Source organism: Anolis sagrei, chromosome 2 (genome assembly GCF_037176765.1).
Source record: "Anolis sagrei isolate rAnoSag1 chromosome 2, rAnoSag1.mat, whole genome shotgun sequence".
Taxonomy (NCBI): domain Eukaryota; kingdom Metazoa; phylum Chordata; class Lepidosauria; order Squamata; family Dactyloidae; genus Anolis; species Anolis sagrei.
Genome location: NC_090022.1, coordinates 115,828,289 through 115,854,451, shown reverse-complemented (window position 1 = coordinate 115,854,451; position 26,163 = coordinate 115,828,289). Strand labels below are relative to the sequence as shown.

Here is a 26,163-nt window from a genome sequence, read left to right as displayed (position 1 = left end):
TATCTTAGTAGTTATCTCATCTTTTTGGTCCCAGCAATGAATGTCACTTCAGTGTTTCCACATTCATGATCAATCAGCTAGGTTTCTGTAAAAGTACAGAGCATGAGGGCAGACAGCGTAAACTTGGCTAGAGCCCTACCACCATCACCATCTTTTTCAAGCAAGGAGTAGTTGTATTAACTACTACTAATTTATTTAGGACAGGAATTAACTGAAAGACTAAAAAAATCTCATTCCTGCTAATGCTTTTTATAATCTCAGTGTTGTGAACCAGTGAGACCTTCATGTTCTGGATGTGGGTGAAGGGACTGCAAATCTCATTGTCTGTAGTCCATCCTCCCTCAAACTGCACCAGGACGTAAAGTGAATCATGTGGGGTCTGTGTGCCAGGTTTGGTCCAAATCCAAGACTGATGGGGTTCGCAGTAGTCTCTGGACATGTGTGAAGGGACTACAAATCCCATCCATTCATTCCTACGTTACAATTAGGATAGTTGGCCTCCTCCCCTTTCCTCTTTCTTCTCCTCCATCTTCTCCCCCTTTCTCTTTGTCCCCCTTTCACTCCTTCCATTCTTCCCCTTTTCCTTCTTTCTGGCAACTGTTAAGGTTGGTATAAGTCCAAAACGCTGCTATTTCAAGGATGAGATGTGACACTGACAGGCCTTATTCTACTATGTAGAAGGTAACATAGTATTGAGATATGAAGGATGGAAGAGAAAAATAAGAAGAAAACTGTTTTCTTGGTTTTAGAAGCATATGGGTGGGTTATTCCTTTCATATTTTATGGTTCCTTTATATCTCTGGCTTAGTAATAGAGGAAAAGATAGAATAGTGTAAGTTCAATTTAAGTGCAAAAGGGAACACATTTTAGATCTGAATTACAGGACTCTTTTAATGAAATCAGTGCCTAGTACTTCTTTTCTCAGAGACTGCTCTAAACCAGTGGTTCTCAACCTTCCTAATGCCGCGACCCCTTTATACAGTTCCTCATGTTGTGGTGACCCCCAACTATAACATTATTTTCGTTGCTACTTCATAACTGTAATTTTGCTATGATTGTGAATTGTAATGTAAATATCTGATATACTGAATGTATTTTCATTCACTGGACCAAACTTTGTACAAATACCTGATACGCTGGAATTTGAATACTGGGGGGGGGGGGGGGGGGGAGGTTGGTTGATTTTGTCATTTGGGAGTTGTAGTTGCTGGGATTTGGTGGAGTTCAGAAAAGCATTCTTTTCTGGTGGAATTGAACCAAACTTGGCACACAGAACTGCCATGGCCAAAAGAGACTACTGGAAGTGCTTGTTGGGCATTGGCCTTGAGTTTTGGGGTTGTAGTTCACCTACACCCAGAGAACACTGTGGACTCAAGGATGGATCTGGACCAAACTTGGCACGAATACTCAATATGGCCAAATGTAAACATTGGTGGAGTTTGGGGAAAATAGACCTTGACATTTGGGAGTTCTAGTTGCTGGAATTTATAATTCACCTACAATCAAAGAGCATTCTGAATCCCACAAACGATAGAATTGGGCCAAACTTCACACACAAAACCCCTATGACCAACAGAAAATACTGTTTTCTGGTGGTCTTTGGTGATTCCTTTGACCCCCCCCCTTGCAACCCCCCAGGGGTCCTGACCCCCAGGTTGAGAACCACTGCTCTAAACAATCCTGGCTTTCCTGATCTCCGATTTGCAGTGGAGGGTACTGTAATGGAGAACTGAAAGTTGAGATAAGATAACATTACTTTTTAAACATCAGAACTGAATATTGTAGTTTCCTCTTAATTAAATAACTCCTTCAATGAAACACAACAAACATTCACCATAGGTGTGCAATGTGCATTCTGATGCCTGAACCAATTTTCTGCAAGTCCTATATTTTGTTTTTTTGAGAGGCTGTTGTATCTCCAAGCTCATTTGCCATCTTTAGATTACTATTGAGAAGACCAAATGCAGTCTTACTGTACTCTGTACTTCAGTAAGGAGGGCCTCCACTTGGAAGATTCTGTATTGTTCTTGGCCCATTTGCTGGTAAAATAGATATCTGCAGCCAAATGCTTCTTACTGTGCTATGAGGTCAGCAATTTCATTAGAACTTGAAATCTGCTTTTGACCGAATTGAGCTGCTCAGTGGATAATTCGGAAAGTCATGTGGAAATATGCTGTGTGACTGATTCCTCACCTCACTTTCGAGCCTTTATCTTACTCTTACTCCTTCAAGCCTTTTAGAGTAGACAAAAGTATATATTTGGTATAATGAATCAGAGCTAGCTAACTCTGCTGTTCAAAGTAATGCTTCTGGGGTCTTTTAAAGACTGCTTTCAGTCATAAATGTTCACAAGATATAGGCAACTTCCACACTGCCCCTATACTCCAGGATCAGATCCCAGATTATCTTCTTATCCCAGATGATCTGGTAGTGGAGACTCATATAATCCAGTTTAAAGCAGATAACCTGGGATCAGATCCTACAGTATAGGGCAGTATAGAAGTGGCCATAGCATGCTCATGAGCTAAACTTTTAAAATTCATGACCTCCCATGTTAGCAATTTGCCATCTTACCAGTGATTCCACCCCTCCACCCCATTCCATTAGGCCACATATATCATCACAACTCCTTGTGCTCTGAGCATTGACTCAGATGAGTACTGGATAAAGGTTAACTAAACATGACAATTCAAGCCATAGAAGAAACACAAAAAAGAAACTTGAGGTTCTTCCAGATGGACCAAATATGTTAGTAGGTGACAGTGTTTGTATATCACAAAGATACAAATGAGGTTTGCCAATTGTATAAACATTTTAAGCTATTGGGTCTTTTCCTTTTCTGTACTATTTTAATTTTTTTTGTTCTTACTCAGAAGGTTGACGTTCAAGGGTAGATTTGCATTGACACACTAAACCTGGTCTGATCTGGTGTGGCATATGCTGGATCAGCCCTAGGATGGGTCAGACAGGCACCCCACCCTCCAGTTACTGTGGAGGCAAAAGGGACCCTCGCAAACCTAGAAGGATGACCACCTTACTATCCCCTCCCCTCTTCCATGCCACGGTTGCAACATGTGTCTTACCTGTCTTCCATTGTCTACAGTGATGTCTGTCTGGATAATGGGGGAAAGAGGGAGAGACGGGAATGAGAAATCACACTTTCCTCTTCTCTCCCCCTCCCTTTCCTGATCACCCAATTGTCCCACTCAATGTCACTGCAGGGATGGCAGACAGGAGACAGCTGGGGACCACTGTAACATGGAGAATGGGAGGGATGGGTACTTTTACCCCATGTTCCCGGGGCCACCCAAGCCTGGGAAACACAGGATAGCAGTGAGATCATTTGCGGCCAGTTCCATTCTAAAACAGTGCCCACTGTTCAGACATGCCCAAAGTTGGAGAATGATCAAAATTCTGGGCCAGAATTCAGACTATCCTATGACTTTAATTAATATGGGGCAAGACTGCATTAAGTTGGCCTTAACACAGCTCCCTACAGGCCCATCCAACCTAAATTCTCAGTGTAGATGTGCCCCAAATCATTTCTGATTCAAGACAACTCTAAAGTGAACCTATTGTGTGGTTTCCTTAGCCAGATTTGTTGATGCCATTGATTTCCATAATATTTTAATATCACTTTAAAACAAGACCAATTCACAGAATTAAGCAGATAGCTTTCCAAGGCAGTGTGTGTTATGAGCTTTCAAGTTGATCTCCAATTTATAAGTCTATCATAGTTTTTTTTTTCTGGCAACATTTCTTCAGAAGAGATTTCCCATTGTTTTCCTCCAAGGGACTGAGAAGTGTTACTTGCTCAAGTTTATTTTACAGGTTTCTGTGCTGAATAGGAATTTGAACCCTGGTTTCCCAGAATCCTAGTCAAACCACTACACCATGTTGGTTCTCCTTTTTACCTGCTACTAGCAAAGCGAAGTCTATTATATTGCAATCCAATGTATACTTGGGCTTGGCTATGTTTTAATATTTTAGTGCTCTGATATTTTAATGTATATTTATCATTAATTGTCTATTTAATGCTAATTTGTTTTGTATTGTGACTGTTTGTTGTTGTTGGCATCTAATGGCTGCCAGTTGGAAGCCACCCTGAGTCCCCCCCTTGTGGGGTTGAGAAAGACGGGATATAAATGTTTGAAATAATATAATATAATATAATATTTTGGAGAACATCTACTGAATTGCATGGTTCTTACTTCAGTGTAAAGGCTTTAGCTGAAAGCAGTCTTGTAGAAAATAAGCAGAATATGAAAAAAGAACAAAGATTACAATTGTAAAGCCAATGAGACTCCCTTCTGAGTAAACTTGCACTGTAAGGTTGAAATTCTGTGTATTTGGGAGGAGGCCCATTTAACCCAGTAGACCTTCTCAGTAAACATATAGAATAGGATTGTATGATAGGATTTATGGGAAGTGATTTGGAAAGAAAGATGTGTTTTGAAAGCAATTGAAAGTATCTATAAGCTTAAAGTTTGACCTCTGAAAGGCTGTATGTTGAATTAAAGAGTGTCAATGTAGCATCTCACATCAGCATTATAGCATTATTACACAGTGTCACAGCTTTTGGCTTGACTCCCATTTGTGTGGGTGTGCGTGTTTTACTCCAAATTGTTACTTACTTGGCATCCTCTTACTTTGCACTTTGTGACCCCATGAAACAGCAGTAATTTGTTCCTGGGGAGATGCATTTTTTTTCTTCTTCCATAAAATGCCATCTGAGGTAATTTCCCATGACAAGCCAGGGAAATGTGGGAAACCTTGCTCACTGAACACAAGCAGCATACTGATGTTCCTACTCACACTAAGGCCTCTTCTACACACCGCATAACCTAGAATATCAAGGCAGACAATCCACAATATTGGTTTTGAGCTGGATTATCTGTGTCCACACTGCCATATAATCCTGTTCAATGTGGATTTTATACAGCTGTGTGGAAGGGGCCTAAAAGTGGCTAATCACAAGTGCTCTGTGGTTGACACATCATGTCATCCAAATGCCTGCATTTTGCTCTGCCCTGCCTCCAAGAAAGAAACAATTGTTCATTTAATGGCATCTTTCTCTGACTTGCTGGAAAGGAAAAAACCCAAAGGTTTTTGTCCTGAATTCAAACAATATAAAAGTTCTGTGGTTTGTTTAGCTGCTCCAATTGCTAGGAAGCACAATTGACAGTATGCACCACTGGACTATCAATACTTAATAGGCCAGGTTTTGTATGGTTCTTTGCTAGGCTGTGACATGTGAAATGGCTCAATGAATACAATGTAAATGGGGCTATGCAGCCAGTTGTGGTGGTTATGACTGGTAATGCCTTGTAACAGCTTAGCTGCTGCCTATCTGGCATCCGTTCTGGCAGACCATACCTCCCTATACAAGGCTGCTTGGACCTTGAGATCTACTGAAAAGAGATTTTGATATCCAGAAAAGATTTTGATATCAAGGAGGAGCATGTAACCAATCTCAGTAGATACCAAGGGCTCGCTTTTAGAGGTTGTTGATACTTTTGACATGGTAACATTGCGCACAAAAATTTAATAACATAACTAACTGGATGGGTCGCAGCAAAGCCACTCTTCTTTTGCAGCAGTATGTTTACCATTTTATGAATTCTAGTACTTTACATATAGCAAATCTACCTGCAGTCTCCCATCTCTATCCCATAGGCATGCATTGCCTTATAGAGTTGTAACATTGCACTATATATCCCCTAGGTATATGTGAATGCATTTATTTGCAGTTGTCCATTAAGGCTAAAGCAAATATGTCTGAATTGCAGTGGGCAAGTTCCCAGGAATTTATGATGATGCTTTCATGCTCCATGTGACATTCAGCTTCCGTGAATGACAAAAATAGGACTATGGGTTGATGCTTGTTTGTGCAAAGAAGTGCCAGAAATAAATCGGAACAGACCTCTTCAGTTTTGTGACCAGCTCAGTTTCAGCACTACTGGACTGACAAGAGGCAGACAATTTTATGGAACACATGATCATAAATGCCATGGCGCCACAAGTGCTTCTTAAAAAGATTTGTCTTCATAATTCTTGTAACTGTAGCTCTCTCTTTACATTTAAATAAAGTCTTACGGAAATTGAGGTCTTGGATACATATGGATGCCACTGAATAGCTTATAAACCGTTGAAGCAAAACAGTTAGTACAATTATCAAAAACACATTTCATCAGAAAGAACAGGGTTATTTCATCCATGTTCTGATTCTCTAAATCCAGCTACTCCTGCAGGAACTTGGACACTGTGCCAAAATCTAAGCATTGCCAGTTACTAATTATTTCTTTGGGCTCCATCTCCATGGAAACTTGCAAAAAAGAGGAAAAAATCAGCCTTGTTTTCTTTGCTGAGACCTAGCATTTAGGAGATGTTGGGTGTCTTGTACAACCTGTAACTTTTAGGAATTTGTGATTGCTGATCTCCTGAAATGCAGGTTCTTTTCATCTTGATAGCAATCATAAACTATTCCCAGATTGGAATGTAGAAGCACAAGGGGCTTTTAACTGACCATCACTATAATATGATTATTTGCACACTTTCCCACATTCTGCTTCTTTTTTTCATGGTTACAAAAGAATCTGGGACTTTTGGCTGTTCTTATTACTACTGTTGCCAAAAACATTGTTCTAGGCACTGAAGGATTAAAGTTACGGCAGCACTAGATCCTAGCACCTGTTAATCTTTTATTTTTATTTTTTCCTATGGGAGAGGATTTTGAAAGTTTTATTTGAATTGAAGAAACTGAATTGAAACCCAGACATTAGTTCATAAAATGTATAGACACATTTGCTCTTTAGGGAATACAACAATTTAATGAATCGATTTTGCTTTGTAATAGCAATAGTTTTCAAAATACTGATTTATTATAAGTTATAAAGAAAAGTAAAAATCATAGGATCTAGAATCATAGAGTTGGAAGAGACCTCATGGGTCATCAAGTCCAGCCCCCTGCCAAGAAGCAGGAAAATCACATTCAAAGTGCTGCCCCACTTTCTCAACTCATAAAAAATTCTAGTTTTTCTCTTCTCATCCCACTTTCCTTGTTTATCCTTGGCTTACTTAAATAAGCCAACGATATTTCAGTGCAACCTACTATAATTAATTTAGTTGATTCAGTGTAAACTACTATTGCACTTTGAACTGACTTTGGCAGAAGGGAAAGTAGGGAAAGGGCAGTGACTTATCCTTTCCATTAGGCTTTTTGGGTTAAAAAGACTTTCCTAAGTCAAATATACAAATTCCAGGATTTCTCTGCTTTAAACATTTGCATCTATTTCCTTAACTTAGTTTAGTTTAGAATCATAGAGTTGAAAGAGACCACAATGGCCATTCAAGTCAACCCAGTTTGCCATGCAGGAACATACAATCAAAGCACTCCCAACAGATGGCCATCCAGTCTGTTAAAAAACCTCCAGAGAAGATGACTCCACTACACTCCAAAGCAATGTTTTCCACTGTTTACAAGCTCTTACTATCAGTAAGTTCTTTCTCATGTTTTGGTGGAATCTCTTTTCCTGCAGTTTGCTCCATTGTGTCCTAGTCTCCAGAGCAGCAGAAAATGGGCTGGTCCCCTTTCTCAATAAGATATCCTTTCAAATATTTAAACATGGCCACCCTGTCCCTTCTTAATCCTCTGTTCTCTAAACTAAACACATCCAACTCCCTCATACAGTTTTGCTTCCAAACCTTTGATCATTTTGGCCTCTTTCATCTGGATATGTTCCAACTTGTCAATATCCTTCTTGAATTGTGGTTCTCAGAACTGGACATAGTATTCCAGGTAAGGTCTGACACCAAAGCAAAATAGAGTGGGTGGTACTATTATTTCCTTCTATCTAGTTTGTACTCCTGTTGATGCCGCCTAAAATCTGGTTGAATTTTTTAATTGCTGCATCACACTGTCAACTTGTGTTTGGTTATGGTTTACTAAGACTCCTAGATCTCTTTCACATGTCTGTCTTTGAGCCAAGTGTCACCCATTCTACATCTGTGCATGCCATCTTTTCTGCCTAACTATAGTACCTTACATTTCTCCCTGTTTGAAATTCATTTTTATCAGTTCTGGCCTAATGTCCTCATTTGCTAAGGTCATTTTGATACAATCTTCTCAAATATTGCATTCTTCTAGTTTGATGTCATCTGCAAATTTGATAAGCATGCCCCTGTTCCATCATCCAAATCATTGATAAGGATATTGAATAACATTGAGCCAGGGACAAAATCCCGCGGCATCCCACTACTGACTTGTTTTTGAGAAATTCATGTTGATTTTTTGTGATGCAAAGTGGTTCACACCCTACCATAAAACAATTCAGCTAAAACATTTTGAAATTTAAAAAATAATCAAACATTAGATAGTTTAGAACAATTAAGAACACATTAAAACCTACTTGTTGTACTACTCCCACCAGTTAAAAACTGAATGTCTACCAAGAAGAAGAGAGCAGAGAAAGGGTCAGCCAAACCTCATTTGGCAAAGGGTTCAATTGGCCCAGTAGCCAAGAAAGCTCTCTCCTGGATCCTCACCTGCTGCACCTGTGAAGGTAGTCAACATCCAGTCCTGTTAGGAAGGGGGAAATTTGCAATAGGTAATTTATGCTTTTGTAATTTCATGAGCGGATTGCTTTAGTACCCTCTGTTTTGAGCTGCTAGACATTACAGCTTAGTTTTTGTCAGGTTCAAATTAGTAGAGGTATCTCAGTCGGTGGTGGGATGAATTCACACAGGGTTTTATCCAGACAGTAAGAAGGCATCTGCATATCAAAGATGAGCCAATGGTAGTCCGTTGAGTGTTTGGGAAGTAAAGCAAGAAAAATTGTGGTCATCGACAGATTAACAGTCAGTTGAATTAGGTGTAGTTAGACATTGGTTGTGGTTGTTATCTGAAGTGGGAACTGGAAAAGGAAGGAATGAAGGAAGGAACTTACAGTTCAAGCAGAGACAGAAATAGATACAAAGTTAATACTGATGAAAGTGCTGGGTCTGTTTTGGAGAGCGTTCAGCACCTTGGATAGCTCACTTGAAGTCTGAAATAACACCCAGAGCAGATTCACTACACCAGTGATATGTGAGGGTGATTTAAGTTGAGAGGCACTGTAATATATTGGTATGAAGAAAGAGGAAAGAATTTTTTTGGTACAATCCTGCTTGTGACTTAAATGACAGGATGGAGGGAATCTTTAAAAAGTTTGCAGATGATGTAAAACTGGGAGTGGGGGACTAACACATTGGAAGTCATAATTCAAAAGGATCATGATAAACTAGAAAACTAGATATAAATTAATCAAATAAATTTCCATAGACAAAAATGCAAATGTCAATTTTAGACACCCCCTCCCCCCATGTACAGATATAAAAAGAGGGGTGCATGACTGAGCAGTTACAGTATATGCAAAAAGGACAATGGGACTATTGCTGAAAACAAATTGAACATGAGCCTGCAATTTGATGCTGTAGCAAAAAGGCAAATGTTATATTAGTTGCATTAATAGTTTTTTTAAAGTATAATGGTCACCTATATTCTGTGCCGATCAGACCTCATCACTTTGTTTTAAGAAGAATAAAGACAAGCTGGACCAGGTTCAAAGAAAAACAATAAGATTGTTAAGAAATATGAAGGAGAAAACATTAGAAGAAATATTGAAGAATATGTTCAACTTGGTGAAGAGAAGATTGAGGGATGACATAATCACACTTTGAACTATTTCAAGGTTGATATCAGGTCTAAAGGTACAGAAGGATAGATTTTGCTTGACCATTAAGGGTAACTTCTTGGCAGTAAGAGCAGTGCAACAATGGAAAGAATGGCCTAAGGAGATGTAGAGGTCCCCCTCTGGCTATCCTCAAAAAAATGCTGGGCAGCTACCTGCTGGGATGCTTGAACTGGATATCCTACATTAAGTAATGGTTGGGACATGTTGGCACCTGAGACCCCACTCAATGATTTTATGCTTTTCTATAGGAAGATGCCATCTACCTCTGAAAGGAGGTGACAATACTTCTGTACTACAAGTGTTTTTCCAGACTAATTTCTAGGTGCTGGTTTTGATAGGTCTACAACCTGAATTTAGCATCCTTGCCAGTTCCTCTCCCCAGTTTCACTGCATTTACTGCTAAAGTCATTTTATTCTCCACATCGGTACAGTTTAAGATCTCTTCTTCACATCTGTACAGTTTAAGGTGGTAGACTTTCCAGAACAAGAATCTGTGCCTTCATTTTGTGGATCAAGCAATCTTCTTCATAAAATATGCATATCCTTCTCTTTCCTGAGCTTTAGGTTGTGTATAAGGCCCACCTATTTGTGGCAATCATTGGCTGTGCAGCAGGAGGAGTTGGCGAAAAACTGGGTGTTGTTAGTGCTTGGTCCTATTTATCTCACAATTCTAACTTTGAAACTAAAGGTGGGGATATGCATCTTTTCATCTGAATTGTCATATCCAAATCAGAAATGAACATCAGGTAGATCACATTCATGGAGATTTGTTGAACACTTGCTTATACCTGATGACAATTTGAAATGTACACATTAACCATTTCAGGTGTCTCTGCACAATTGAGTTAAGATTAAGAGAAGGAAAAAGTAATAAGAGAAGCAGCTCTTAATGAAGAAAGGACAGATTTTCCAGTCTTATTATACCTTAAAGAAATTAACATGGCTTGTAGGAAAAGATAGTTTTGAAAAGCCTTTCTGCTCTTAAGAGTGAGTTTGCTAACTTTCAAATAAATTATCTAGGACATGTGATGATTAGGAGATAGCAAGTTAGCGGCTTCCAAAACTTTATTTTTATTTGAGCCATCATCCTAGCAATATCTTGTACACATCCAGTGTTTTTTATGTTTCATAGTACTGGGAGTATCTTTCTTGGAATGTAAGGTATCTTTTCTGCAACTTTGTTCTTTGAACATGCCGAGATGTTTTCAAATGATAAAATCTAATGCTATAAACATTTGCTTGTTAGCTCTTTATAATTTCTCTGTTTGTTCTCCTTCTTTTATCACTTACATCCTGCCATAGTGCCATCATTACTGCCTTAGCTTGTAATGTAATCAAAGAGAGTAATGTGTGCAGCTACACAACCAGGAAGATTGGGAGAAGGAGCATTTGTCTTTTCTTATGTCTTACCTTTCCCACAGTGTAAGAGGTGCGGCTTATCTCTCAGTTCTGTTTTTAAGACCAATCTCTAACATTGTTAGAGTAGTGGAACTACTTTGAAGGTAAAATCTTCCCTTTCAAAATAAACACACTTTTTTCCTGTACAGAGTCAAGTTCTGGAAATATCATTGTGTTTGTTTGCACCAAAAACTAACTGTGGATACAGCTAATTAGTGATCAACTGTGCCCTGAAATATTTTGTATCTGTTTTAACATTGTTAAATATTTTTATCTATCCCCCCTCCCCAACACACACACAAGATTTTAGCTGTGTGCACGACAGTCTCAAACAACAATAGCCCATCAAAGTCTCAGGTTTAAAACTTTGAGATGTGATTTCTATGAAAACCACCAGAATAGAGGCTCTAGAAACCTCTAGAATAGCCAACAGGGATTTCTTAAGGGTAAATAAAATTAGATTAGCTTTAAAAATGTACAATAACAAAATCACCCACCAATTTGGAAAAAGTACAGGATTAAAAATATCCTGAGAAAATGACATAGGTAATAAAAGAGAAGATCAAAACTGGAACGCTTTACCATCATAATTCCCTTTTCATGCAAGCTATGAACAAAGATATGGCAGTTAAGAATGTATATAGATGTCATTTAAACCAGATGTTGATAAGTAAGTGGGCAGTTAGATTTATCCATATGTAGACAGACTGCCAAACAATTACATTGAGGAGGAAAAAAATGACAAAAAAACCTTACAAAATAAATAACCAATCAAGCAATTAAACCAAACAACTTCTGGTTTTATCAATGTTGGTGATCAGCATATAGCTCTATCCCACAAGAATTTAGTACATTTCTTTTACTTGCACCTAGACTCAGAATAGCATTGAAGGACAAAGGTATGAAGGAATTCAGTATAAAAACATAGAAAGAACAGGTATATAGTATGGTGAAAATCTCTATACCAAGTTAAAAGGCTGGAAGGGTTTACAAGTAATGGCAACTCTTTATTAATTGAAATCCAGCAAATGGGAAGTCACTAAAGAACCAGAAGTATTTGTTGCTCCTCAAAAAATAAAATAAAGAGGAAAAGAAAGAGAGATAAATTAATTAATTACATATTTTTACTTGTTTTTCTTTAATTATACTTGGTTTTTTTATTCCTTTATTTTCTCCAGTTTTAGTTTAAGATTAATACTTGTATATCTGAAAAAATAAAAAGATGGGGAGCTCAATTAACTCTCTGTACTCTTTCGCTACTTTCCATGCCTGCTTCACTAGTTATTCTAGGTTTTCCCTTTCGTTGTATTACATGCCCACTGCTTTGCTGAGGCCTTGTCCAGGGAGGTCAATACCATAGAAAAATGTTATTTAGTTATTAATATGGGTGAATTATGGTATGATTTGTTTCTGCCTTTCAAATAATTACATAAAATTGCCTGGAGAGAAAGTAGTGCTAATTCTTTCAAATATATAAACTCTTTTACTCAATCTAATTTTGTCTCCCAACCAGAATTGAATTAGCAATATTCACTTAAATTTTGATGTACCATTCAGCGATTGATTAAATGCATCTACTCTAGTTGATAGGAGATTTAATTGATTATTTCAGAAACTTTGTTATTGTTTGTTTTCTAATATTTTCTTCTAGCACACGATAATCATAATGGCCTTGCAATCCTTTAGCTGTTATTTTAGGCTCTCACCCCACCGAGGCAGAAAATTGGTACACATAATATATCAGAGAACACTTACAAAGTAAACAAGTAATTTCCTTCAGATAAATGTTATCTTGGTAGCAAAGCCAGTTCGCATACTTGTTAGAAATAAATGAATCTGCATGGAATTACAGTCACACGGGTAATAAAAACCCTAACTTTTCCATACTCTTTACTGGTTTGTCGGGAACAGTGCCAATTCACTTTCTACCATCATACCTTTTCATCTACTTTTAAAATAATTCCATGTGCTTTTAGAAAAGACAGTGGCATCACATATGTATATGAGATTTGTCATTATATAATAAAACAAAGAAAAAATTATTTAACCAAATGCAAATTCTATCATATTAATGTTAAAATGTATGTAAACATGGGAATAGTTCAATATTTGAGTAGTGGTATACCTCATACAGGAGTGAGCTACCCATCATTGGGCCTATTCCAGAGCCATAAAAGTTCCTATTTCCAGTGGTAACTCTCTTCACATTATCTGGAAAGTGTCATTTTGCCAGCAATAATCATTTAATTCTTACCCAGCTTAGACACTCAGTTGTCATATTTAACCAATTATTATATGGTTAAGTGACTTCATTAAATACTGCTTGTAATTTAATTGGCGGCAGTGCTATCACAACATGAAGTAGTGTTTTGAAAGGGTTTTGTAGCACTGAAGAGGAAAGGCCAAGCTCTGCAGCTTTGAATTCTTGTTTTTCTGTTGAACCCTTTTTTGCCACATTTGCCAAAGGAAATCTGTCTGTACTGAATACTGAAATAGAAAGCTTTGCTCCCTCCTCTCCCCTTCCCAAAGAGCACTCAGAGTCCAGAACAAAGCCTTAATGTTCCTTATCCAACTTGTATTTTAACCAAATGGTAGTAGCCACAGTGTCCAGTACCTAAGCCTCCCTAAAAATATCTGCTGAACCACCAGTGGGTAGCTCATTCTTCAGGATGGTTTTTTTTTCTGGACAGAACAAAATAATACCTAAGTAGCTTGCAGCTTTTGTTCCATTTTTGAATTTTGAATGAACACATGGGATGCATATGTACTGTAGAATTAGTGCAGTTTGACAATGTTACCACAGAATTCTGAGAAATGTAGATTAGGAAGGTGAAGACCTCTCTAGCTGAACATTCAAAAGGCTGTTCCCTAAATTACATTTCCTAGAATTCTGCAGGTGGCAGAAATGCGGGACTGCCCGCTCTAAAGCTCTGGTGTGATAACGTCATTGGTTGAATGCAATGGAATAACGGGAGCTGCAGTTTGGTGAGGCACCAGCACTGTGTGGCAGAGAAAGTCTATTCAAGTGGCACTGTTCCAACACTTTGCAACTAACTAGAATGCAAAATCATATGAATTCCTCTATTTTGAAAGCAGGCAATTATAATAACTTATGCTCTCTTTTTCTGTTGGGTACAGCCGCCTACTCCTATACATTGAATCCACTAAATCCAAGGCAGCGTTGGCTTATTTGCTGATAAAGAAAACGTTAATGAGTTCGGTGGGCTGAATAGCTATAGAAAACACTTTCTATATTCAGATTTGTGTGCATAAGGTGAGTGGGGCTATGCCCCATTTTGCCTGGAGAAAGTGTTCTCAAAAAAATTAAAAAGAATCATGTGGCCGGCATGTATAGAGAGTCATATGTGATCATTTGTGATGATTTTGTTGATCTCCATTTGATTATGATAAAGAATTCATAGCTTGTAATTCCTGCTCTTATGCCAGTTCTATCATTTTAGATTTGTGCCTCTTCTCTTGCAGTGCTCTCCAAGCTGGTGTGCCTTCTGCTCCTCCTGCCATAAACCAAAGCTATGTCTCTGGTTCATCGGACATTCCGCTTCTCTCTAAAACTCTGGACCAGTGCCTTGAAGATACAACCAACCGGTATCCTGAACGAGAAGCCCTGATATTCTCCACAGGAGGAACTCGAAAGACATTTGCTCAATTTCAACAAGATGTAGGCAATCACTCATGTGTTATGCAACCTACCCTAATAAAGTAGATACTCTGTCACAGCCCATAATTGCACTATGTATCAACCGAACCCCACGATAGGGGGGTCTCCATAAGCCGGAATGACTTGAAGGCTTATAACAACAACAGGATATGTTAAAAATAAAAATAAGTTAATATTATTTTAAAACATACAAGGATAAAAGGCCACATATTTCTATGCAGATACATTTATGAAATGAAATCTGCAGAGGTTATTCCCCTGCCTGGTAATTACAAACATGGTGCAAAAAGTATTTTCTGTAATTATGGATATATCAGGGCTGGTTACCTGTGGCGAGAATTAATTCTGCACACGCTCAAAGAATGGTGCAGTATTTTATTATAATTTTTACAATCTGTTATAACTGAGTTTTAGCAATGAAAATAGTGTTGTGAGAGCTTGTTTAAATATAAGTGATCCTTTTTTGCTCAAATGTTAATCCCATTGTGTATAGTCTGATTTTCTTTACAAAAGAAGTATGCCTTACATGCTAAGACATATGGCTCCAAGATTATTTAGGGTGCCATAGATTAAGAACGTTACATTTTTAAGGGCAATTGCATAATTTTCAGCTATTTATTTGACATTTGTTTAAAGAGCAAGGCTAAGTAGATTTCCATAGGTGTTTGAATGTATCACATACTGCTTTGCTAAAAGCAGGCTTATTCAGCTCCAGTTTGAAGCATGATGATGGTACTGGCCAAGGAAAGGTCAAACTTTTTTCCTTCTCTGTCCAGTAACAAAGATCCAAACCATGTTCTGGAGTTCCTATTCACTGTGGAAGGGAAAACATCCTGGCACCAAACAGATGCCTACATATTTTGATCCTCATTCTCACAGCACCATAGCCTTTTTCTAAATCAGGCACCTTTTTTCATGTCAGGAGCAGCTTGAGAAACTGCAAGTCTCTTCTGGTGTGAGATAATCGGCCGTCTGCAAGAATGTTGCCCAGGGTACACCCAGATGTTTTGATGTTTTACTATCCTTGTGGGAGGCTTCTCTCATGTCCCCAAATAGAGAGCTGGAGCTGACAGAGGAAGGTCATCCGCGCTCTCCCCGGATTCAAACCAGCGGCCTGTCGGTCTTCAGTCCTGCTGGCACAAGGGTTTAACCCATTGTGCCACTAGGGGCACCAATTAAGTTGTCTTAGCAAACAAACAAAGGCCCTAATATGTTTTTTTTCTCCCATTCTTATATGTATGTGAAAGATAGGCATCTGTATTTATACATGTCTTTATATCAGTTAAAGAATGACCACACCAATGCATTCATTTTAATTTCATGCATTGTTTGTATCACTTTCCCAATAGAAATGTTCCACCTGAGGGAGAACCACCCCTTCTTGGCAAATGTAAATATGATGTGAATGTTTGTCATTATATTCTTAGACTACCTTGACTTGGAGCATGGGCATGTTTGGCATGTAAATTGTTTTTGTTTAAATTAATTATACTTCAGCATCATCTGACCAGCCATTCTATATCCAATGCCATTTCCTATCTGTTTTGCTGACACTCTCTCTCTTGCAAACTGTAGGTGAAGCAGGCAGCAGCTGGGCTTCTGGCATTTGGTCTGAAAAAGGGAGATCGACTAGGAATGTGGGGTCCCAACATGTATGAATGGGTCCTGATGCAATTTGCCACAGCCCAGGCGGGAATCATCCTGGTAAGTTTATCTTGATTATAAACAGGTTTGTAGTTTGGTGAGAAGTAAAAGCAAGTCTTCCTGAAGAGGTGCAATGCTATAGAAATAGTTTTGTATATCTAAGGAACACTACTTGTTACAACATAAACTTATCTGGTAAAAAGTCTAGTACAATAGTATTTGCATTTGAGCTGAAAATAAGAGTGATCAGGGAAGATAATTTGTTTTTCCACTTTGCTGAATAATAGTAGCTTCTGTAGTCCCTTCCACACAGCTGTATAAAATCCACATTGAACTGGATTATCTGGCAGTATGGACTCTGATTATCCAGTTCAGAACAGATATTGTGGATTATCTGCCTTGATATTCTGGGTTATATGACTGTGTGGAAGGACCTTTGAAAATAAAACAGCTAGACAAATAACCTTGCATGTATGGAATTTCCAATCTAAGTTCACCCTAATGCTTCTTTTCATTTCCAGGTATCTGTGAACCCAGCATATCAGTCCCAGGAGCTGGAGTTTGCAGTGAAGAAGGTAAGAGAGGCCTAACATAGTCAGCACAGATTAATTGCATCCAAACAATTTCTGAAAAATCTTTACGCAAGTAGCTTCTTGGATTATAGGAAAACATGGAAAAGAATAACTACTGTTACAAGATTTAAAATTAGCTTGCAAATTGTGAAATTAATTTGGGAAAAAATGGAGCTTTATATATATACCCTCTTGTTTTTTCTTAGCACTCTGATCTTCACATGGTGCAAAGTGGTAATAGACTGAGTGCTCTTCTACACAGCTATATAACCCAAAATATCATAATATTTTTTTTTTTTGGTCATGTCAGGAGTGACTCCTGGTGTAAGAGAATTGGCCATCTGCAAGGATGTTGCCCAGGGGACGCCTGGATGATTTGATGTTTTTATCATCCTTGTGGGAGGCTTCTCTCATGTCCCCGCATGAGGAGCTGGAGCTGATAGAGGGAGCTCATCCACCTCTCCCCGGATTTGAACCTGCGACCTGTCGGTCTTCAGTCCTACCGGCACAGGGGTTTAACCCACTGCGCCACCGGGGGCTCATAATAATAATAATAATAATAATAATAATAATAATAATCTTTATTTATACCCTGCCACCATCTTCCTAAAGGGGACTAGGGGCGGCTTACATCAGGTCAAGCCCGAAAATACATAACAGCAAAATACAGAACAACACAAATCCCACAATATCTGCTTTGGCATTGGTTTGCTCCATGCTGACTTGTAAGAGGCCTGGAGGTGGATAGAGAAGTGGTGTCTCAGTTCCTAAGATCATCGGAAATATGTGTTTTCCAATGGTCTTAGGCGACCCCTGTGAAAGGGTTGTTCGATCCCGGAAGGGGTCGCAACCCATAGGTAGAGAGCTGCTGCTTTAAAGTATTTAGGTCCCTTCTGTCCTCCTTATTATAAGCCAGTTTGTTTGCTCCGCCACAAACATTTCCTTAAACACTAGGCTTACATTGCCAAGAACAGTAAAAGTGACCTAGGATATCATGAGATGGGTCAATCAATAAAGAATTCAGTTCCCTATTTCTTCTGTGAGATGTTTGCATAAGTTGGCTTGCAACTAATTTTCTTTATTGTTATATTTTTCTCTCTAGGTTGGCTGCAAAGCACTGGTGTTTCCTAAACAATTTAAAACGCAAAACTACTATGAGATTTTGAAGAGTGTTTGTCCTGAGTTGGAAAAATCAAGTCCTGGAGCACTCAAAAGCAAGACGTGAGTTCTAACAATGCTGTTTGTTGTCTTATTCTAAGGCTATGGCACAGTTATCCTATTTTGCAAAATTCTGGAACAGGAGAATAGAAAATTAGACCTAAAAAAAATCCATAACTGAGAAGTGTTAAGAATATCACTAGCACTAAAGTGTTACGGATACTTGTCAGCATACCTTTATATTAATTAATCTCAAACATAGATTTCAAGGATCTGCCTGAATCTGAAAGCCAAACTGGAGCTCAACATGGATATTGATTATGTACCAGAGACTAAATTCCTGTGTATGTGCCTGCTGTAATTAACTAAATTATCCTTTGTTTCAGACTTCCAGAACTTTCTGTTGTAGTTAGTGTGGATGCTAAGCTGCCTGGCACATTCTCCATAGATGATCTGATGCAGGCTGGAGATAGCAGCCATAAGAAGCAGTTGCAGGACATCCGGAAGACACTGGACTGCAAAGAGCCCATTAATATCCAGTTCACTTCAGTAGGTACCAGATGTGCTGTCATTCTCAGTGTATAATGCAGTTCACAATGATAAGAAATGTGTATACTTGGCCAGTTGAAGAAACTGACTGTACTGAACCTTTTCTCTGCATTTGTGTGAATTAATTTTTCTGCCAGTTCTTTTTTTTTTAACACCAATATTTGGGAGATTTGTCTTTCTGAAGAATCTATTCAGTTTTAGAAATAGCTGAAGCAATGGCACAATTTATATGGCTGTTTTAGGATCAAAAGAAATAGTAGTTGGGGAGAGGAAAAGAGAGCTCCTCAAGGACAACTGCTGCCTGTTTTGGTGCCTATTTAATCTTCCCAATTTCTAGCCTGCAGGCTTCTAGCGGCAGAAAGTTCCAAAGAAGCATGAATTAAGCAATTATTTTTCTTCTTCCAGGGAACAACAGGAAGCCCCAAAGGGGCCACACTTTCACACCACAATATTGTGAACAATGCAAACCTGATTGCTATAAGAATGCGAATCGGTGAAGGGGTAAGTCTTTTTAAAGTGTTTGTTAATGTTGGCCAGAGGAAGAACTGCTTGTAAAGAGAAAATTTTATTCCCTATAGCAGGGGTCAGGAACCTTCGGCCCTCCAGGTGTGGTGGACTTCAACTCCCACAATTCCTTGAGGCTCGGCATTCGCCCCAAAGGCTTACCTTGGCCTCAAGGAATTGTGGGAGTTGAAGTCCACCACACCTGGAGGGCCGAAGGTTCCCCATGCCTGCCCTATAGGGTGAGGTAGAATTCTGGGGCCCTTCCACGCAGCCCTTTATCCCAGAATATCAAGGCAGAAAATCCCACATTATCTGAGTGTGGACTCATATAACCCAGTTGAAAGCAGATATTGTGGGATTTTTCTGCCTTGATATTCTGGGATATAGGGCTGTGTGGAAGGGTCCTTGTTGTCATAGTGAGGAATGATCCAGAAATGCCCTATTTAACTTGTTAACCTTCTGTGTGTGGGTTGGTTTCAGAGATAACCCAGGTCCTTTCCACACAGCTGAATAAAATATCACATTTTCTGCTTTGAACTGGAATGTTTGGTAGTGTGGACTCAGATAACCCAGTTCAAAGCAGATATTGTGGAATTTTCTGCCTTGATATTCTGGGTTGTATGGCTGTGTGGAAGGGCCCACTGAAGCTATATTCCACACAGCCCTATATTCCAGTATATCAAGACAGAAAATCCCAGAATATGTGCTGGGATATCTGAACTGGGATATCTGAGTCCACACTCAGATTGTGTGAGATTTTCTGCCTTGATATTCTGAGGGCCCTTCACACAGTCCTATATCTCAGAATATCAAGGCAGAAAATCCCACAATATCTGATTTGAACTGGGTTATCTGAGTCCACACTCAGATAATGTGGGATTTCCTGCCTTGATATTCTGGGATATAGGGCTGTGTGGAAGGACCCCTAGTGCAAAAGTGGCAACAGCAAGATTGCTAAACAGATAATCCATAACATACATCTCAAAGGAGCTGTATTGGCTGCCAATTAATTTACAGTCTGAATTCAGAGTGCTGTTGATGTCATTTAAAGCCTGAAAGTGAGTTGAGATATTGATACCTGAAGGCATCTCTCATCTTATTTGAAAAGTACAGGTGTGAAGTCCACTGGTGAGGTCCTCCTCTATGTTCTACCGGTGGAGGCCAGATCATTTTTGAGGACACGAGAAAGGGTTTTAATTGTTCATATAATTTTATCTGCATGTGGTTCTGAGATGCCACAATAAAAGAATGGGTTATACCTATTTCAATAAATGAATAAAATGTTTTTGTCTTTCCTGTAGGAGTCTCGTTGTTGTCTCCCTGTTCCTCTCTACCACTGTCTGGGTTCTGTAGGAGGCTGCATGGTGATGGCTATTCATGGTGTCTCTCTTGTCTTCCCAAGTTTAAGCTTCAATGCAAAAGCCACACTGAAGGCTCTGGACCAAGAAAAGTAAGAATTATGATTCAAATTAAGATTTAACTGTGTATCAATAGAGGCAGAGCCTCTGACAGTGAAGCTACTTTTCTGAATGTTTTTTTTTATACCCCAGTCCTGTCTTCCTGGTAAAGGAGAGCTGGAAAAGGATTTTGGAATAACCTTTAGAGTTTTTAAAAGGTTCAAAATGTTTGGATTACAAGGGTTAGCCTTTTAAGATATTCATGTTACAAATCTTGAATAAAGGTTCTGCTGAAATACTTTTATTCCCCCATGCACCTCTCGTACCAAATAGTCTGTTAAAATAAGTAGTGTCTAGGGTCACGTCTACTTCATGGGGTCCCTACTGACATGTGGTCCTAGCTTCTAAATTGTTCCCAATCCTATAATTTTTGAGGCAAGAACAATTTATCTAGGACTAACCATTGTATAGCTTTAAATAGCAGCATCTCTTTTCTCTTTCCTAAGAACTGAAGGCCCTTCCACACAGTCATATAACCCAAAATATCAAGACAGATAATACATGATATCTGCTCTGAACCGAATTATCTGCCAAGCTTGTTTTCTGCTGCCCTAGAGAGTAGGATGCAGAACAATGGCTTCAAACTACAGGAAAGAAGATTCCACCTGAACATTAGGAAGAACTTCCTGACTGTGAGAGCTGTTCAGCAGTGGAACTCTCTGCCCTTGAGTGTGGTGGAGGCTCCTTCTTTGGAGGCTTTTAAGCAGAGGCTGGATGGCTATCTGTCGGGGTGCTTCGAATGTGATTTTCCTGCTTTTTGGCAGGGGGTTGGACTGGATGGCCCATAAGGTCTCTTCCAACTACAGTTCTATGATTCTATGATATAATCCAGTTCAATGTGGCTTGTATACAGCTGTGTGGAAACTATGAAGATAAAGTTGAACTTCAGGGCTTATACTCATAATCCAAAATGGGTAAAGAACACAGCTGTCATACTCATGTACTTAGACCAGCAGCGTATAACTTGCTGCCATTCTGTTTTGTCCTGAAGATGCACACACATTCACGGGACTCCAACCATGTTCATAGACATACTTGGACAGCCTGACTTTGCCAGCTACAACCTCTCGCGTCTCCGGGGAGGTGAGTATAAAAATTATGTAATTATGATTCCATTAGATTTATCACCTGATTTTGGGGAAATTACCTTCTAATTCATGCTTTTTTACCACAACTTTTAGATTTCAGTGAAATGCATATTATGGAAATCTTAATACAGATGCTTTTAAAACTATTTGAATACGTTTTACAGCATAATCAAAGAGGCAATACATATACGATCTATCTATCTATCTATCTATCTATCTATCTATCTATCTATCTATCTCCTTTTTTGGGATTCCTATACTTTACTGGATCCAGTGCATACAAACACACACTGCTCACTGTGCTTTGCCATTAGACTGGTTGTGAATGTTAATTTGTGGGTCCGAAGCATAACATGACCAGATTTCACATTGGGTTTTTTTTTTAATTCTTGGAGTTTGCTTCTCAGCCAATGGCTGTACAACATGTATAGAAGAGAGTATAGCACAAATTTGTTTTTCTCGACAATAACAAAAAATAACAAGAAAGAGTTTGGCTGTTGAACTGCATTCACACACTGTGACTGAATGACAACCAACCCCCCCCCCCCCAAAAAAAAAAACTGAAATAAGGACTGCAAGTTTTGAACATTTTAATCATTAAGACCTTTACTAAAATTAGCTGCGGCCAATTATTTGGAAATACAATCATCTTTGGATTGGGAAGAATAACAGGGTTAACTACAAAGTGTACATACTAGTTTTGAGGCTACTTTGATTCTGGTATTGGGATGAAGCAAAATATCAAATATAACTTCCCTTTCTATAAGAAATGCATATATTTCTCATATATATATAATGTGTGTGTATATACATATATATATACATACACACATGCGTGTGTGTGTGTGTATATATATATATATATATATATATATATAAACACACACACATATACATACATACATACATACATACATTGTGTGTGTATATATGTGTGTGTGTGTGTGTGTGTGTGTGTATTTATCAAACATTTTCCCCTTTTTTTTGTTGCTCTATTACTGCAGGACTTTCTAGTGTTATTATTTTCCTTTTTCTGAAAAGATGAGAAATTACATGCCAGGCCACAGTTTGTGCTTCTTTTGTTTCATTCCTGCTTCTACCAGAGGGTGGCAGCAGATGCAAGGCATTCTATACTCATCCGTCTTGAAGTGAATGGAATCCCTTCCAAAGTATATTATTCCGAATGCATAAATCATTCAACCAAGCTTGTTCAGCCACCATGAATACAGCCATTGTCATCAACATCAGATTCTAATAATGGAAATCAACTGAGTTTGCTGTCACAATGAGCTGTTCTAAAATCTCAATTCTTTTGAGAAATTTGAAGACAAATGATTTTCAGAACAAATAGTGAAATCCCTAAAGTATGGGATTCTCCAATAAATCCCCCCTTCATCTTTCAGGAATCATTGCAGGCTCACCAGTGCCTCCTGAAGTCATGAAAAAATTGATCAAGAAAATGAATATGCACGAGCTAGTGGTGAGTCTCTTTCCATCTTTGGGCTACACATTTTCCATCGTTGTCCATGGAACAGTTCTCCTGTCTCTGCATGCATGCACACTCTCATACATACACCAAACACACATATTATAGCTGTTGGAAATAGCCAACTTTTTCAAGCCTCCTATACTAGTTATTTGTTATGTATATGATTCAGATTGCTTACTAGATTGTGTGTGTGTGTGTGTGTTGGTATGCAGTTTCCCCTTAACTCTATGTTGTTTGAGGTTGTGGGAGGGACTGCAGACCATGTGATCAGATCTGGGACTATTTATACTGAGACTCCCAGTTTTATTGTGTCTTAGCATATTGTTTATTGCTTGTTGTTTATATTGCTTTAATTGTTTTTAATTTGCCTTAGGTTTTGTATTGTTATTTTGTGTGTTGAGGCCTTGGCCTTTGTAAGCCGCATCGAGTCCTTCGGGAGATGCTAGCGGGGTACAAATAAAGTTTAATAATAATAATAATAATTTTAGAAGTCAGTGTTGTGTTTAATATTGTGTAGTCAGTGTTCGTTATGCATTAGCCATAACACAGAGAAGAGACTGCAACAGAATGCCTTAGAGTACTTACTGTTTAAACTTTCAACTGATAAACAATGCACCTGTATGGTGAATACCTGAAGTTTGTAAGTAAACCAACTATGTTATTTTTAACGAAGACTACCTTATTTTTGTCTCCTGAGAGCATGATTTAAAACCAAATATATTTTATGGGAGGAGTAGATGTTTTGGGGCAACTGAAATAACACTTCTGAAGATCTGCTATATATTTTATGTATTGGCATAATCTTTGTTCCCAACAATTCAAAGAGATAACCAGATATATCACTCTAACAACTGAGAAAGCTAATTTTGTCTTGCATGAATACTAGTGGATATATACCATGAAAGAGGAGAGTCACTCAGACAAGTTTTTAGCTCTTCTCAGGAAGATCATAAGTTACAAAAGGATTGTGATCATTCCAAATGGTGTATATGCCAATTAATCTCCAAAAGGTCACGCTTCCAAAAGGCTATGGAGATTCTGGTTTTCCAAAAGGTTATGAGCTCAAAGGTCATCTTTTCCCCCCAAAAAATAGCATGATGATTTGGAGATCTCGTTTGTTTTTTTAATCCCCCATTTCACTATTAACATGCCTGATCTGGGATCTGAAGGCAAAGGTGGAACTTAAGAACAGTTAGACTTTTGGATCACTGAAGGAAAGATAAACGGCAGGCAAGGTGAGTTGGGAATGGTTAGCAATGTCATATTTTGGTACTTGATTGACTTGAAGTAAAAAGGCAAATGAGGCTTGTTTTGCTAAGGCTGACAATGTTGAAGGAATTAATTCAGTTTTGTTTCTGATACAAACAAATATCATCAGTATCTAAAGTTTGCCTGAACTAAAATTAGTATGTTTTCAATTTTTTTATATGCCCCAATAATGACTTTAAAAATAAAATGTAGTCTGAGGCCAGCTTTTTAAAAATCTCCAATCCACTGACTCCCTTTTTTTTAAAGTACAGATATACTTGAAGATAAAGCAAACATGACCTCACATGAGCTAACTTTGTAAAATGGTTTTATATTGTCTTGGTCTTCCTCCAGAAGAATAAATGGATGCTAAAAGGCTGGAGAAATAGGTTATGTAGCAAGGATGGGGAAATGGCTGCTCTCTTTATAGGAGGCTGTACATGATCTAGAAATGTTGAATTCCATCACATTTGTTAGTTTCATAGATTTTTTTTCCAGTACATTGACTTTGCAGTAGTGATTTAGGAACCTTGATGAACAATATCAGATTTATAAGTTCATTACACAGGACTCCCATTATCTTCAGATTTGACTCTGTCACAGTGGGAGGTCAAAATGCGATCCTTTTTTCTCAATAAAGTTAGTTTGTTGCTTCACCAGGCAAGGTTTTATAATATCTCCTAGAATTACTGGGGAAAGTCCTCTTCATTTCATTTGGCCTAAAAGGTTTGGTTTCTGGGTCCCGTCCCGTCCCGTGTCCCCCCCCCCCCAATTTCAGGGGTGACTTAAGAAACTGCAAGTCGTTTCTGGTGTGAGAGAATTGGCCGTCTGCAAGAATGTGTTGCCCAGGGATGCCTGGATGTTTTACCATCGTATGGGAGTCTTCTCTCATGTCTCCACATGAGAAGCTGGAGCTGACAAATGGGAGCTCACCCCGCTCCCCGGATTTGAACCGCCAACCTTTCAGTCAGCAGTCCTACTAGTTCAAGGATTTGACACATTGCACCACCGAGGGCTCCTTTTTTGGCTTCTGGTGTAGCAGCTACTTGGACATTCAAAATGGGATTTACATGTAGGAGCTAGCCCTTCCAGAAGCATGAAGAAAAACTGGCTCTTATCAAGAAGAATGTTTGGTTCTGCATGTTGTGATATCCATTCAAACAGTTTGTTGGCTTTTATAGTTGAATTCTTTCACATTAAAATGCACCAGCCTTGCCCCTGGATATATTAAACACAAACCTGAGCACATTGACTGGTTGGATCTTCTCGCAGTCCAAAGCACTCTCAGAACTTTCTGTTTTTTGGGGGGTTGTTTTTGGAGTAAGTGCATACACTCCCAGTTTGGTTCAGGACCAGTATGCATGTGCAGAGAGATTTAAATCTTGGTACTTATCTGAAACAACTTCCCTTCCTCACAAAGGTTTTAAAAAAAGGAAAGGGTACCTCCAATGGTACCAGCAGATATTGAACATGTTCTTTATTTCACTTTGCAGGAAATCTGTTACACTGCAATCTCAGATTTGGTGCTGGAGCTGCTGAGGATACTGTACTATAGAAAAGTTTTCTTAGATGACTGAACAGTCCCCCTCCCCTCCTTATGCCAAGGAAAGGTGTTAACTTCTCCTCATTGAGACTGGTAGCTGATG

At 38.7% G+C, this 26,163-nt stretch overlaps 1 protein-coding gene across 2 annotated transcripts in view; it reads left to right on the top strand.

The window, feature by feature from the left end:
• The window catches only part of ACSF2 (acyl-CoA synthetase family member 2), a 64,149-nt gene that overhangs the window by 2,521 nt on the left and 35,465 nt on the right, over positions 1-26,163 (top strand). Inside the window, exons 1-10 of one of the 2 annotated variants that reach the window (XM_060764768.2) lie at positions 14,729-14,808; positions 16,158-16,198; positions 16,384-16,512; positions 16,974-17,027; positions 18,127-18,245; positions 18,569-18,731; positions 19,137-19,232; positions 20,537-20,685; positions 21,684-21,775; positions 23,184-23,260. In XM_060764768.2, coding sequence (XP_060620751.1) covers positions 16,160-16,198; positions 16,384-16,512; positions 16,974-17,027; positions 18,127-18,245; positions 18,569-18,731; positions 19,137-19,232; positions 20,537-20,685; positions 21,684-21,775; positions 23,184-23,260 — 918 coding nt within the window. In that variant the 5' untranslated portion in view covers positions 14,729-14,808; positions 16,158-16,159. Of the gene's footprint in view, positions 1-14,612; positions 14,809-16,157; positions 16,199-16,383; positions 16,513-16,973; positions 17,028-18,126; positions 18,246-18,568; positions 18,732-19,136; positions 19,233-20,536; positions 20,686-21,683; positions 21,776-23,183; positions 23,261-26,163 lie in introns of those variants that run through there. The other variant, XM_060764767.2, reaches the window with a different exon arrangement.